This window comes from Lolium rigidum, chromosome 7, assembly GCF_022539505.1.
Source record: "Lolium rigidum isolate FL_2022 chromosome 7, APGP_CSIRO_Lrig_0.1, whole genome shotgun sequence".
NCBI lineage: Eukaryota > Viridiplantae > Streptophyta > Magnoliopsida > Poales > Poaceae > Lolium > Lolium rigidum.
In genome coordinates, this window is record NC_061514.1 from 291118018 (window position 1) to 291133837 (window position 15820).

Sequence of the window (15820 nt, forward strand, 5' to 3'; positions counted from 1 at the left end):
CATCGTGGGCCCGGACCATAGGGCGGCGCGGCCCGGGCCCCGGCCGCGCCACCCTATGCTCCGGGGGCCCACGACCCTTTCCGCCTCCTTTTCTTCGCGTACTCCTTCGTCCCGAAAACCTAAGCCACGAGAGGGATCCTCACGAAGGGTTACGGCCGCCTCGCGGGGCGGAGAACACCGAGAGAGAAAAGAGCTCTCCGGCGGGCGGGAATCCGCCGGGAAATTCCCTCCCGGAGGGGAAATCGACGCCATCGCCATCGTCATCGAGCTGGACATCATCTCCATCATCATCATCATCGTCTCCACCATCTACACCGCCATCACCACCGCAGCACCTCGTCACCGCTGTAACGATTTGGGTTTGATCTTGATTGTTTGATAGGGGAAACTCTCCCGGTGTTATTCTATACTTGTTGTAGATGCTATTGAGTGAAACCATTGAACCAAGGTTCATGTTCAGATTGTTATTCATCATCATATCACCTCTGATTGTATTCCATATGATGTCTCGTGAGTAGTTCGTTTAGTTCTTGAGGACATGGGTGAAGTCTAAATGCTAGTAGTGAATTATGGTTGAGTAATATTCAATGTTATGATATTTAAGTTGTGGTGTCATTCTTCTAGTGGTGTCGTGTGAACGTCGACTACACGACACTTCACCATTTATGGGCCTAGGGGAGTGCATCTTGTATTCGGTTGCTAATTGCGGGGTTGCCGGAGTGACGGAAACCTAAGCCCCCGTTAGTATATCGAAGCGAGGAGGGATCGCAGGATCTCGAGTTTAAGGTCGTGGTTAGATTTATCTTAATTACTTTCTTGTAGTTGCGGATGCTTGCAAGGGGTATAATCACAAGTATGTATTAGTCCTAGGAAGGGCGGTGCATTAGCATAGGTTCACCCACACAACACTTATCAAAACAATGAAGATTAATCAGCTCGTATGTAGCGAAAGCACTAGACTAAAATCCCCGTGTGTCCTCGGGGAACGTTTGGTCATTATAAGTAAACAAACCGGCTTGTCCTTTGTGCTAAAAAGGATTGGGCCACTCGCTGCAATTATTTCTCTCGCATTTTATTTACTTGTACTTTATTTATACGCAATATCAAAACCCCCGAATACTTGTACTGTGAGCATTTACGGTGAATCCTTCATCGAAACCGCTTGTCAACACCTTCGCTCCTCGTTGGGTTCGACACTCTTATTTATCGAAAGTACTACGATACACCCCTATACTTGTGGGTCATCAAGACTATTTTACGGCGCCGTTGCCGGTGAGTGAAGCGCTATTGGTAAGTGGAATTGGTAAGGAAAACCTTCTATCGTTTGTGCTGATTTTATTTCTGCACTGCTTGCTATAATCATTATGGAGAGATCTTCTCTTCAATTTCTATTTGGGAAATCTACTACTATCGCAACGGTAGTGGATGAAGCGCCAGGTGAGGAAGTAGTACCATATAAAATACCTACGAAAATTATTGAACGTGTTATGGATAACCGCTATGAAGGGGATGGAACTCGTCCATCCTGGTGATCATTTACTATTTTTGCATGAATTATGCGGGTTATTCAAATGTGCGGGTATTTCCATGAATGAAGTTAGGAAGAAACTATTCACTATATCGCTTGTGCGGTAAGCGGCGCACTGGTATAAATTGCTGAAGAATGGTGATTCTATTGATTGGGAGGACATTGTGCCTTTATTCTATTCCAAATTTTATCCTCCAAGTGAAATTCACAAAGATCGGAACCGCATATATAATTTCTGGCCTCATGATGGAGAAAGTATTGCCCAAGCTTGGGGGAGATTGAAGTCTTTAATGCTCAAATGCCCCATTCATGAGCTTCCTGGTAATGTTATTATTGATAATTTCTATGCAAGACTTTCTTTTCAAGACAAGACCTTGCTTGGATACTTCTTGTTACTGGATCATTTACACGCAAGAATGAAGAGTTTAAAAGGGACCTTCTTGATCGGATCCAAGAAAATATCGAAGGATGGGAGAACGACGAGAGATAGAGAATCGAGGTATAATTTATGATTATAAATGTATTGAAACTTTTATGGATACTGATAAATTTCGTAATATGAGTGCTACATATGGTCTTGATTCCCAAGTTGTTGCAAATCTTTATAAAGCTTTTGCCTCTCATTATGAACTGCCTAAGAAGAATTTTGATAAGTATCATGAACCGTATAAAGATAAAATTGATTCATCTGTAAACAAATGTGTAGTGATTGAAACTGTTGATAATGTTATTCCTGAAGCTTATATTGAAAAAACTCCTTTCCCTGCTAAAATGAAGGAGTACTCTGTCATATCTAGTGCGGTTAATAAAAGTGAAAAGAAACCTAAAGAACATGAAGAACAAATTAAAATTGAACCTGCTGTTGCAATAGTTAAAGATCTTGTGACTGAGAATGTGGAGGATGGTCATATTATTTTCTGTGAAGATGCTTCTAATATTGTTTCACATCCTAATAAACCCAAACAAGTTAGTGTTCCTATGCTATCTGTTAGAATTGGTGATCATTGCTATTATGGTTTATGTGATATTGGTGCAAGTGTTAGTGCTATACCTTATGAACTTTACACGGAGATTATGCACGAAATTGGTTCTTGTGAACTTGAAGATATTGATGTGGTTATTCATCCGGCTAATAGAGAAACTATTTCTCCAATTGGTATTGTTCGAGATGTGGAAGTTCTATGTGGTAAGATTAAATATCCTGCTGACTTTTTGGTACTTAGTTCTGCTTGCTAGTGATTATTGTCCTATCATTTTTGGTAGACCTTTTCTAAATACTTGTGGAGCTATTATAGATTGTAAGAAAGAGAAAATTTTGACTAGATTTGCTGGTGAACCTTATGAATTTAACTTTTCTAAATTTACCAAAACTCCTTATAAAGTTGACTTGCCTAGTAATGATTTTAAAATGGAGCGAGTGTGCATCTATTGTTCTTGTTCCTAATAACCCTTTGCAGCAACATTTGGAGAATAGTGAAAGTGAAGCTTTTAGGAAAGAAAGAGATGAGCTTGAGGAAATTTTTCGTCGCCAACCTATTCTCAAGCATGATTTACCGGTGGAAGATCCGGGTACAACACCACCACCGAAGGAAGATCCTGTTTTTGATCTAAAGCCTTTACATGATAATCTTAAATATGCTCATATTGATGATAAGAAAATATATCCTGTTATTATTAGTTCTAAGCTTTCAGAAATTGAGGAAGAAAGGTTATTGGAAATATTGAAGAAACACCGAGGAGCTATTGGCTATACTCTTGATGATTTGAAAGGGATTTCTCCTTCTATTTGCCAACATGCTATTAATATGGAAGAAGATGCAAAGCCTGTTGTTGAACATCAACGTCGTCTAATTCCGAAGATGAAGGAAGTGGTAAGGAATGAGGTATTAAAACTCCTTGAAGCTGGTATTATATATCCTATTGCTGATAGTAGATGGGTTAGTCCTGTGCATTGTGTTCCTAAGAAAGGAGGAATGACTGTTGTGCCTAATGATAATGATGAGCTTATTCCTCAAAGAATAGTTGTAGGGTATAGAATGTGCATTGATTTTCGAAAAGTTAATAAAGTTACTAAGAAAGATCATTACCCTTTACCCTTTATTGATCAAATGCTAGAAAGATTGTCTAAAAATACTCATTTTTGCTTTCTTGATGGTTATTCCGGGTTTTCACAAATTCGTCGTTAAAGCTAAAGATCAAGAGAAAACCACTTTTACTTGTCCTTATGGAACTTATGCTTATAGGCGTATGCCTTTTGGTTTATGTAATGCTCCTGCTACTTTTCAAAGATGCATGTCTGCTATTTTTCATGGTTTTTGCGAAAGTATTGTAGAGGTGTTCATGGATGATTTTTCTGTCTATGGGAATTCTTTTGATAATTGCCTGCGAAACCTCGATAAAGTTTTGCAGAGATGTGAAGAAACTAACCTTGTTCTTAATTGGGAGAAATGCCATTTTATGGTTAATGAAGGAATTGTATTGGGACATAAAATTTCTGAGAAAGGTATTGAAGTTGATAGAGCTAAAGTTGAAGCGATTGAGAAGATGCCCTATCCGAGGGATGTTAAAGGTATTCGTAGTGTTCTTGGTCATGCTGGGTTTTATAGGAGATTTATTAAAGATTTCTCTAAAATTTCAAAGCCTCTTACTAATCTTCTTCAAAAGATGTACCTTTTGTTTTTGATGATGATTGTAAGGAAGCTTTTGAAACTTTAAAGAAAGCCTTAACAAGCTGCTCCTGTAGTTGAACCTCCCGATTGGAATTTGCCTTTTGAAATTATGTGTGATGCTAGTGATTTTTGTCGTGAGGCGCTGTTCTTGGACAGCGAGTAGATAAAAAATTAAATGTTATTCATTATGCTAGTAAGACTCTTGATGCTCGCTCAAAGAAATTATGCTACAACCGAAAAAGAATTGTTAGTCGTAGTCTTTGCTTGTGATAAGTTTAGACCTTATATTGTTGATTCAAAAGTTACAATTCATACTGATCATGCTGCAATTAGATACCTTATGACAAAGAAAGATGCTAAGCCAAGGCTTATTAGATGGGTACTTCGTTGCAAGAATTTGATTTACATATTATAGATAGGAAAGGTGCCGATAATCCTGTTGTCGATAATTTGTCTAGATTGGAAAATATTGCTTATGATCCTGTTCCTGTTAATGATAGTTTTCCAAATGAACAATTGGCTGTAATAAAGGTGAGCTCGCGAGAGAGCCCTTGGTATGCAGATTATGCTAACTTTATTGTTTCGAAGTATTTGCCTCCAACCTTTTCAACTCAGCAAAGGAGGAAATTCTTTTATGACTTGAGGCATTATTTTTGGGATGACCCACACTTATATAAAGAAGGAGTGGATGGTATTATGCGAAGATGTGTTCCTGAATATGAACAACAGGAGATATTGAATAAATGTCATGGAAGTGTTTATGGAGGACATCACGTTTGGAGATAGAACCGCGCAAAAGGTTCTACAATCAGGTTTTTATTGGCCAACACTCTTCAAAGATGCAAGGAAATTTATTTTATCTTGTGATGAATGTCAAAGAGTTGGTAATATCTCTAGACGCAATGAAATGCCTATGAATTACACTCTTGTTATTGAACCATTCGATTGTTGGGGATTCGACTTCATGGGTCCTTTCCACGCTTCGTAAGGTAACACTCATATACTTGTCATTGTTGATTATGTTACTAAATGGGTAGAAGCTATACCTACAAAAAGTGCTTGATGGTGAGACCTCTATAAAAATGCTTGTAGATATTATATTTCCTAGATTTGGAGTACCTAGATATATTATGAGTCGATGGAGGTTCTCATTTCATTCATGGAGGTTTTAGAAAAACTCTTGCCAAGTATGGTATTAATCATAGAATTGCTTCGCTTATCACCCTCAAACTAGTGGTCAAGTAGAATTATCAAATAGAGAGATTAAAGCTATCTTAGGAAAGACTCGTTAATAAATCTAGAAGGAATTGGGCTAGTAAGTTGAAAGAAGCACTATGGGCTTATAGAAGCTGCTTATAAAAATCCTATGGGAATGTCGCCTTATAAAATGGTTTATGGAAAAGCTTGTCATTTACCTTTAGAACTAGAGCACAAAGCTTATTGGGCTGCATTAGAGAACTAAATAAAGATCCTAAATTAGCCGGTAATAAGAGGTTGTTGCAATTAAGTTCTCTAGATGAATGGAGGAGTGAAGCTTATGAAAATGCTAAACTCTTTAAAGAAAAAGTTAAGAAGTGGCATGATAGAAGGATCATTAAAAGAGAATTTAATGTTGGAGATCAAGTTCTATTGTATCGGTCTCGTCTCAGATTCTTTGCAGGGAAATTACTCTCGAAGTGGGAAGGACCATATGTTGTTGAGGAGGCGTATCGTTCGAGAGCAATTAAAATTAGCTCTCTCCAAGGCAATGCCACACAAGTGGTGAATGGACAAAGACTCAAGCATTATATCTCGGGCGATTCTTATAATGTTGATGTTGATATTATTCAAGTGGAAACACCGGAGGCTTTCATCAAAGGACAAATTGACGATCCGCCGAAGCTGGACTTTGAATAGGTAACGATATAGGTAATAAAAAGTCCGCGTTTACCTTTCCGAACATTATTTCTGCTGTTTTTGGAAAATATGAAAAATTACGGATTCGAAACGGAGTGGAAAAGACGCGCGAGGGCGTGCCACCATAGGCCGGCGCGGGCCCCACCTCGGCCGCGCCGACCTATGGTGCAGCCGCCTCGTTGCCCTTTCCGACTCGTTTTCGACCTGGAATCTTCCTTTTGTCGTAAAAATATTTGCTATATAATTCCCCCGGACCCCTGGAGGTCCGTAATATCGTTTTCTCGTCGTGTTTTGTTTCGAGCTGTTTTCTGCCAGATTTGTTTTGATCTAGAAGCACCATGGTCTCCAACAATAAAGACAAGGGGCCTTGGAGGGAAGAGATAGATGAAAGGATCAATAAGGATAAGGAGAAGATAGCATCAGCAAAAGGAGAGTGGGAAACTACGAGGAGTAAGCCAATCTTGGTGGGATCGGTTAACACTGGGCGTTCTTTTTCTCATAACTTGCAGGGAGCTCTTCCGCCTGCTCTGGACCTCGAGTCTTTCCCTTGTGTGGAGGAAGCAATACGGGTTGCTGATGAGTTTTGTGATCAATATCGTGCTCTAAGGAGGGAAGTGGAGATACTTCAGGAGGAGAACCAGCGGCTTCGCGAGATGTCTGGAATATTACTCAAATCCCGAGCACAAGGCCGTCACCGCCACACTCGGATAACAATGAGTCTTTTCGAGGTTTTGGTGCGAATTGCAAAATTGAGAAGTCGAAGTCGAAGGAGATCCTTATGAAGCGCGAGAGGAATCCATCGCCATCATCACCGGAGGAGTAATTCATCGTCGGTATTGGCATCCCCTTGGTTTGTTCCAAGCTTGGGGGAGTGCCGCGGTATCACATCACCACCACCTTTATCTTTTACTATTAAGTAGTGTCATATCATGAGTAGGGAAGTTATTATATAGAATAGTATGCAATGTGGAAGTATCTCTCTTAGTTAGTTATCGATGTATCCGTTGGTGTGAGTTATCGTTATGGAATATTAATGAGAAGTCTTATCATTTACTTTTTGCACACCTTATTTTAGTTTGCAATCTCCATTATATGATTATTCTTGACATGAGTATTGATATCACTTTGGGAACACTAAGTAAATCTATTTGGTTTTGGCAAACTTAGCATTGGTCAATAGCAACAACATCCTGATGTTTAATAAAAGAGAGAAATACACTTAGATACATTACTCCATTATCTCTATGCTTAGTATTCTTAAGTTAAAATTGCTTGTGCTTATGAGAAAGATGCATGATTGTTTCTATCATATGTATATTTGTTTGTTTCCCTCAACCTTTATGCTTGCTATCAAACCTTGCTAGCCAAAGACCTGTATCGAGAGGAATGCTTCTCATACATCCATAACCTTAGACCAAACCTATGCCATTTGTGTCCACCATACCTACCTACTACATGGTATTTTCTGCCATTTCAAGTAAATACTTCATGTGCTACCTTTAAATAATTCAAACTACTACTCCTTATTTGTGTCAATGTTTTATAGCTCATGAGGAAGTATGTGGTGTTTTATCTTTCAATCTTGTTGGGCGAACTTTTCCTAATGGACTAGCGGCACATCCGCTTACCCAATAACTTTGCAATAAGAGCTGGCAATGAGGTTCCCAGCCTCAATTAATAACTTTCATTAATAATTCTCTTCACATGTTTTGCTCTGATTCATCAGTAAGCAACTTAATTTTGTAATAGACACTCCTCATGGTATGTGAATGTTGGAAGGCACCCGAGGATTCGGTTAGCCATGGATTGAGAAAGCCAAGGTTGGGGGGAGTGTCATCCTAAATAAAACTAAAATACATGTGTAAACAAAAGAGAAGGGGATGATCTACCTTGTCTGGTAGAGATGCCGTCCCTCATGGGAGCCGCTCTTGGAAGGTTCGTTTGGCAAGGGGGTTAGAGTGCCCGCTACCATTCGTTGACAACAACAAACACCTCTCAAAATTTTACTTTTATTCTCTTTATATGATTTCAAAACTTGAAAAGCTCTAGCACATGATTTAATCCTCGCTTCCTCTCGCGAAGGGCTCTGTCTTTTACTTTTATGTTGAGTCGGTATACCTATTTCCCTCTATCTTAAGCAAGCAATTGAGTTGTTGTGAACCAATCATTTATGCTATGATTCAGTTGATCATGTCTTTTATACTTTCTTGTTTAGTACCAATTTTATCTGAATGAATATGACTTTGAAGTTATCAATGATTATGAAGAGATTGTCATGCTTGAATATGAAAGTTCAGCTATAAAATCTAATATGAAAGCTTTGCTTAGAAGTACAATCCGTTAGTAGTTCTCTGACCAAGAACAAAGTTTGCCATCACCAATTATGATTTCTTATGCACCTTTACTTGTGATTTCTCTTTACTTATTTCAAGATGAGTTATATGAGGAAGTTGTTTATTAGAATGTCTTGTGTGAATGAATATGATGCTTCTTGTCCGTATTTTATTTATCGACTCTTCACTCCATAAACATGTGGTCTTGTTTCTCGAGCTCAGTTTCGCTTGGGGACAAGCGAGGTCTAAGCTTGGGGGAGTTGATACGTCCAATTTGCATCACTATTTTGTATCATAATTTGCTGTTATTCATTGATATATTTCATATTGGGACACAATACTTATGTTATTTCATCTATTTTGCATGTTTCATCATCATTGGAGGATCAAGCACCGGAGCCGAGGATTCCTCGCTGGAAAAAGCACCGTCGAACGCAATATTTCGGAAGATCGGCTGCGGAAGGGAATTTCACGAAAATTCCTATTTTTCCGGATGACGGAGGGAGCCGTGAAGGGGAAGAAGAGAGGGGCCACGCGTGGGCCCGGACCATAGGGCGGCGCGGCCCGGGCCCTGGCCGCGCCACCCTATGCTCGGGGGCCCACGACCCTTTCGCCTCCTTTTCTTCGCGTACTCCTTCGTCCCGAAAACCTAAGCCACGGAGGGATCCTCACGAAGGGTTACAGCCGCCTGCGGGGCGGAGAACACCGAGAGAGAAAGAGCTCTCCGGCGGGCGAGGAATCCGGGGAAATTCCCTCCGGAGGGGAAATCGACGCCATCGCCATCGTCATCGAGCTGGACATCATCTCCATCATCATCATCATCGTCTCCACCATCTACACCGCCATCACCACCGCAGCACCTCGTCACCGTCTGTAACGATTTGGGTTTGATCTTGATTGTTTGATAGGGAAACTCTCCCGGTGTTATTCTATACTTGTTGTAGATGCTATTGAGTGAAACCATTGAACCAAGGTTCATGTTCAGATTGTTATTCATCATCATATCACCTCTGATTGTATTCCATATGATGTCTCGTGAGTAGTTCGTTTAGTTCTTGAGGACATGGGTGAAGTCTAAATGCTAGTAGTGAATTATGGTTGAGTAATATTCAATGTTATGATATTTAAGTTGTGGTGTCATTCTTCTAGTGGTGTCGTGTGAACGTCGACTACACGACACTTCACCATTTATGGGCCTAGGGGAGTGCATCTTGTATTCGGTTGCTAATTGCGGGGTTGCCGGAGTGACGGAAACCTAAGCCCCGTTAGTATATCGAAGCGGGGAGGGATCGCGAGGATCTCGGAGTTTAAGGCTGTGGTTAGATTTATCTTAATTACTTTCTTGTAGTTGCGGATGCTTGCAAGGGGTATAATCACAAGTATGTATTAGTCCTAGGAAGGGCGGTGCATTAGCATAGGTTCACCCACACAACACTTATCAAAACAATGAAGATTAATGAGCTGTATGTAGCGAAAGCACTAGACTAAAATCCCCGTGTGTCCTCAGGAACGTTTGGTCATTATAAGTAAACAAACCGGCTTGTCCTTTGTGCTAAAAAGGATTGGGCCACTCGCTGCAATTATTTCTCTCGCATTTTATTTACTTGTACTTTATTTATACGCAATATCAAAACCCCACGAATACTTGTGCGTGAGCATTTACAGTGAATCCTTCATCGAAACTGCTTGTCAACACCTTCTGCTCCTCGTTGGGTTCGACACTCTTATTTATCGAAAGTACTACGATACACCCCCTATACTTGTGGGTCATCACCTCCCTATGTTGCCAGAGCTCAGCAGAGGTGAGCAGAAGACCAAGATGGATTTGTTACCGTTAAGCAAAAGGTTGTTTATTGATTACCAAATAAATAACTAAATTAATTTGCCTGGAGTTGTATTTCTTCTTTTTGTAGGCATACATGCTATAACTTTGCAATGGCTTGCATGTGCAACCAGTGTGGTAGTTCAAGAATAGTGTTGGACATGCTGAGATGAGATACTTGTATCAGACCCATATCGTGGATCAAAGTTCGTTGTGACACCTTCCAAGTTTAGTTTCCTTACGAATCAATCCGTGAATTGTTGTAATCTTCAATGTACCCTCAGCAGAATCCTTGGACCAAAGGGTATGACATCTTCCTAAAAAAAGTGGAATCCTTGAAGACAGTGAGAGAAGGACACATGTTACATGTATGATGTATCCCATTGAAGGTGCATGCATGCATGTCTTCGCCCAAGTAACATGATAAGGCCCGATGTAACTGACCATATGCACCCAGACTCTGCAACAATATCATGCCCTATGCACACAACTAAAGAAAAGAAAATAATTACAGAAAAAGAAAGGTCCCGCTACAGAGATCCATAACTTGAAACAGCAACACTGACACCACCAAGACAACACCAGAAGTTCAGCTTCTCCATAAACGACACCTCCAAGAAGTAAACCGTGCAGAAACGCTATCGTCGCCCGATCATAGATCTTAGGTTTTCACCCTAAAGAAAGCATCTCTCTCAAAACAATTCCTTCAACAAGAACATTGCCAGGCACAACCAATTAAGGTCAGACCTTGGGTTTTCACTCTAAAAGATAAGACTCAGAGCTTCTCTTGTGGAGACGTCCACACATACCAGTCGCTATTACAAGCCACGAATCGCCAAGCCAATTCCACCTCAGCGGCGTTTAGGGCCGCCTTTGCCACGACCATGGTGAACATGGGCAACATAGCGCCGAAGAGGGGGACGCATGGCCATGTTAGGCTCAACTGCTCCAAGGTGAACGCGTAATTTGGACTTCACCAACGCTCAGCGCGCGTGTGCCACTTCTATAATCACTGACTTACCAAATGGTGGAACAACATCTCTTATAAGTTGGTCTAACTTCCTTCCAACTTTCAATGTAGGACTAAACTTAGCACCCCACCTCTTGCACTCACATGTGAGCTGTTACCAATTTAGACTGCATCTCACATGGGCTGCCACACAGGGGCTTTTAGATTTCTAGAAATTTCTGAAATATTATATGGGCCACTAATATTGGTCCCACTATTTCGACATTTCATGTGATAACATACATCTACCAAGGTTGTGAGCCTCAAAATTAGATGCTCTCCCTTTGAAAACCGAAACTACACTCTTAAAATTGGGCATCTCGTGCTCTGATTTCAGTGACCATCGCTACATACATTCCCATGCTACCTTTGGTAATGTCTGAGACTATGGCTTTCAATCAGATGCCACCAAGAAACGTCTAAGCACCGAATCATCAGCTAACGCCAAAGCTTCGCAGCAGGCTAGAGCCTCTAGGACAGTAGTATCAGTAATTTCAGCAAACACCGCTGCTGATGTCCAAGTTATATATATGCCATGGCTGTCACGGCAGAAAGCTGCTGCTGGTCAGGCCACGTCCTACGTCACCTGAACGGCCGGGGTGACGCTTGATAGGAAGTAGAGCTTCTAAAAAAAAGATAAGAAGCAGAGGAGAATTCAAATCAGGCTCAGGCTGCAAGCTCGACATCGCATCTGCTGAATTTTCTCGCTTTGAGGGACGGCGACTGGGACACAAAATGGTCAGAGCGAGGTTGATTTGCCTTGGACGTACGCTGACTCGAGCGATTAGCCATACCAGACTGTTTGTCCACTCCAATAGCGCCACAATGTATTGCTGTCGTCCGCTTGTATCCATCGAAGTTCCACGGCGATTTTTTTTTAAATAAAATTATCATTTTGCTTTAGTTTCAGAAATATAGCGTGTTTCCACGCAGCTGCAGAGTCTGCACATGAACTGATAAATCGTGCGTGTTGATCTACTACAGCATACCTCGACGGTTGTCGTACATCGAGTACTGTTTCGGATGCTCTTACTGGCTAGTACTCTATATTACAACATATATAAGAATAGGTTTTATAAATGAACCCGACTCAAAGAATACCTAGAGTTGCCCTGCAAACAAAGAATACCTAGAGTTGGTTTTAGTTTCACCTAGTATAATGTATTATTATTGCACTCGATTCATACTAAAACTAAGACAGTATGGTCTTTTAGTTGGTTCGAATTATAGAGCGAAGTTACGATATACATGAATTTTACTTCTTATTAAGAAACATGAGGTAAGTATAGTATAGATGCGCACATACATATCACCTGCTAAAGAAAATTCATGCGGGGTTTTAAGGATGGTAAGATCACCACAAACACCTCGTTGTCGCTGGGAGTATCATCTTGGAAAAATAACTCTACTTTAGGGAAAACACGCAGAGTGTGGTATATCGAGTTTGGTATTCTATGCTGAGTATCTGAACCAATGTGTGGACCTGTAATCATGATTATTTCACATAAATCAGGTTGTAGGACAATTCGGTGGATACATGATAACCCAAGGCCATGAGATATCATTTGAGTTGCCTCTATTGCCAAAATTTACAGGCTTTGTGTTGATGGTAGCGATCTAATGTAACGTAACCACCTTTGGATGCATGTGTGACCCTTTAGGTAACATCTTCACACTCGGTCGTGGAGCCACCTAGGCGAAAACCTCTAAAGGAGCATTAATGGTTTTATCTTATGCGAGGAAATTTTGGATCATATTATGAGGCCATTAGACAGGCTGCATGACTTTTTCCAACCGCTCCCACTACAAAAATACGCCGCTGGTCACCTTTTCATTGCTCTACATTTTTATAAAAATCTTTTGTAGCTCTGCAATGTATCATTTTATCTGCGGTTCTCTTTCGGTTTCACATGTTTTCGAACTGGTGCACTGTCAAGCCCTCTATGGCGAGACGGGACGTCTTTGCATAGTATCATGATATAACACTAGGCAAAAAGGGTCTTTGCCATGTACCTTACGAAATATACACGATAAAGCATGTCCTTACTACTCAGCACAGTTATGGCCATGAAACTCCCGTCTTTCTCTGAATTTATTTTTGGCGCGAAATCTTTTCTTTGACTAGTATCTTGAAAATACACACGGCAAAGCTGTACTTTGCCTAGTGCCAAACAAATGACACCCAGCAAAGGTACGCAGGCACTCGGCAAAGGTGCTCCTCGCCGTGTACGTACTTTCTGTTGCTGAGTTCTTTCTGTAGTTTGTGCCGTGTTTTACTGTTGTGGCGTGTACCTGAAAAATTACCTCGGCAAAGTCGATTGTACACACCATAGATGCTGTTTCTGGTAGTAGCCATATGACACTGGTAGCAGAAGAGGGGGAGAAGAGGGTTATAGGGGCGTTTAGCTGCAGGCATTGAATTGCAGATTTTTCCACGGGCACACAGCCGTTGGGAGATAGGGCCAAAGCCAGAGAGACATGATTCAAGTTGGCCCTATTGCAGGAAAAATGCAGGAAAAACCTAGCTTGATTGGAGTCGGTTTTGGATGCTTCATCCCCAACGCCGGACTAATCGGACGTTAAATTTGGATGCTATATCCCTAGTGGGGAACATGGAGTGGTGCGCAGGGTGCACGTGAGCTAAATGTCGGGCTATAAATATGCATGCGATGCAGCCTTCTTTTGCACAAGCCGCAGCCAGATAACAAAGCGCAGGCAGCAAACCAGCTACAGGCACACAGCATAGCTTTGGTGTTGTAGCGAGCTCTAGCCATGGCATCTGCCTCTTGCATTTCTTTGCTGTTGCTGGTAGCTCTGGCCGCCACGGCGGTGTCGGCCCAGCTGTCGCCGACGTTCTACGACACGTCGTGCCCCAGGGCCCTGGACACCATCAAGAGCGGCGTGACGGCTGCCGTGAGCAGCAACCGCCGCATGGGCGCGTCGCTGCTCAGGCTGCACTTCCACGACTGCTTTGTTAATGTGAGCAAGTTCCAGCGTTTCACCATATATATAACAGGCGCTTCTTTCGTTAATTAGCTTAACTTGCTTGAGTAAAAACAGCCGGGGTTAACCAGTTTTGTACCCTGAAATTCTATCTGGCTGCAGGGCTGCGACGCGTCCGTTCTGCTGTCAGGCAACGAGCAGGACGCGCCTGCGAACAAGGGCTCACTGCTGGGCTTCAGCGTCATCGACAACATCAAGACCCAGGTGGAGGCTATCTGCAAGCAGACCGTCTCCTGCGCTGACATCCTCACCGTCGCCGCCCGCGACTCTGTCGTCGCCGTAAGTAGAATAACATCGATCGTCAACCCGAAGCTGTTAGTGCTAGTCGTTTTGAGTCTTATTTGGAATCGTGCACCTGCAGCTCGGCGGGCCGTCATGGACAGTTCCTCTCGGGAGACGGGACTCGACGAGCGCAACCGGGGATACCGGGGACCTCCCGGCCCCAGACTCCAGCGTGGAACAGCTCCAGGCCGCGTTCTCCAAGAAGAACCTCAACACGGTGGACATGGTGGCGCTCTCGGGAGCGCACACCATCGGTCAGGCGCAGTGCCTCAACTTCAGGGACAGGCTCTACAACGAGACCAACATCGACACGGCCTTCGCGACGTCACTCAAGGCCAACTGCCCGCGACCCACCGGCTCCGGCGACGGCAGCCTGGCGCCGCTGGACACGACAACGCCCAACGCGTTCGACAACGCCTACTACACCAACCTGCTGTCCCAGAAGGGGCTCCTGCACTCGGACCAGGTGCTCTTCAACAACGCTGCCACCGACAACACCGTCAGGAACTTCGCCTCCAGCGCGGCGGCCTTCTCCAGCGCCTTCGCCACGGCGATGGTCAAGATGGGCAACATCCAGCCGCTCACCGGGACGCAGGGACAGATCAGGCTCAGCTGCTCCAAGGTGAACTCGTGATCAACGTACCACCCGACTCGCCAGCACTATACGTGAATGAATAAGGCCACAGAAACTAGCGGCCAATACTTCGGGAGTACCAGCGCAGTTCTACACTAGCTAGAACCGTGTATATATATATATATATACGTGCAGCAGAAAATTATGCATGCACCTAGTACATATGTAACTATCTAATTCTATCATGCAAAGGCATGCAGAATTACTTGAAGAACCCACAGAGCTATAGAAAGTTATGCTGGCATATCCTTGAAACAATCTTTCTTTCAGCTTTATAAATAGAGAAACCACGACCATCAGTGACGAAGCTGGATAAAAACGTCATTCGGGCGTGTTCGGATTTCACTGAGACCTTATTGCTAAAATTGACAATAATTAGCACTGCTTAATGAATAGATCTATAGCTTTCACTAGGATCATCTTACCTCCATACCCAATTGCCCATATACCAGATCCGTTTCTAACAACCATGCAAAGTTCGATCAAGTCATACGGAGCAACAAAGGTTTGCTGGGGCCCAAACTAAAACAGAAAAGCGAAGCGCCCTAAAGGTGATAAATGAAGCTCAGCGACTTGTTGAGCAGGAAGACGGCGCGCCGCGCTGCTGGAAAAACATACTTTTCGTTCCGTCGTATCTTGCTTGA

At 42.5% G+C, this 15820-nt stretch overlaps 1 protein-coding gene across 1 annotated transcript; it reads left to right on the forward strand.

The window, feature by feature from the left end:
* The first annotated feature begins 13957 nt into the window (after positions 1–13957).
* Positions 13958–15431, forward strand: LOC124679462 (peroxidase 2-like). The gene is made up of 3 exons (XM_047215211.1): positions 13958–14236; positions 14363–14539; positions 14622–15431. The coding sequence occupies exons 1-3, from the start codon at positions 14030–14032 to the stop codon at positions 15174–15176; spliced, it is 939 nt and encodes a 312-aa protein (XP_047071167.1). The 5' UTR covers positions 13958–14029; the 3' UTR covers positions 15177–15431.
* Positions 15432–15820: the final 389 nt, after the last annotated feature.

Bases quoted from the DNA above. Each gene is read 5' to 3' on its own strand.
- LOC124679462 (XM_047215211.1), top strand. From the start codon at position 14,030: ATGGCATCTGCCTCTTGCATTTCTTTGCTGTTGCTGGTAGCTCTGGCC. The intron at 14,237-14,362 runs GTGAGCAAGTTC...ATCTGGCTGCAG, and splicing joins TCCACGACTGCTTTGTTAAT to GGCTGCGACGCGTCCGTTCT. The intron at 14,540-14,621 runs GTAAGTAGAATA...GTGCACCTGCAG, and splicing joins CCCGCGACTCTGTCGTCGCC to CTCGGCGGGCCGTCATGGAC.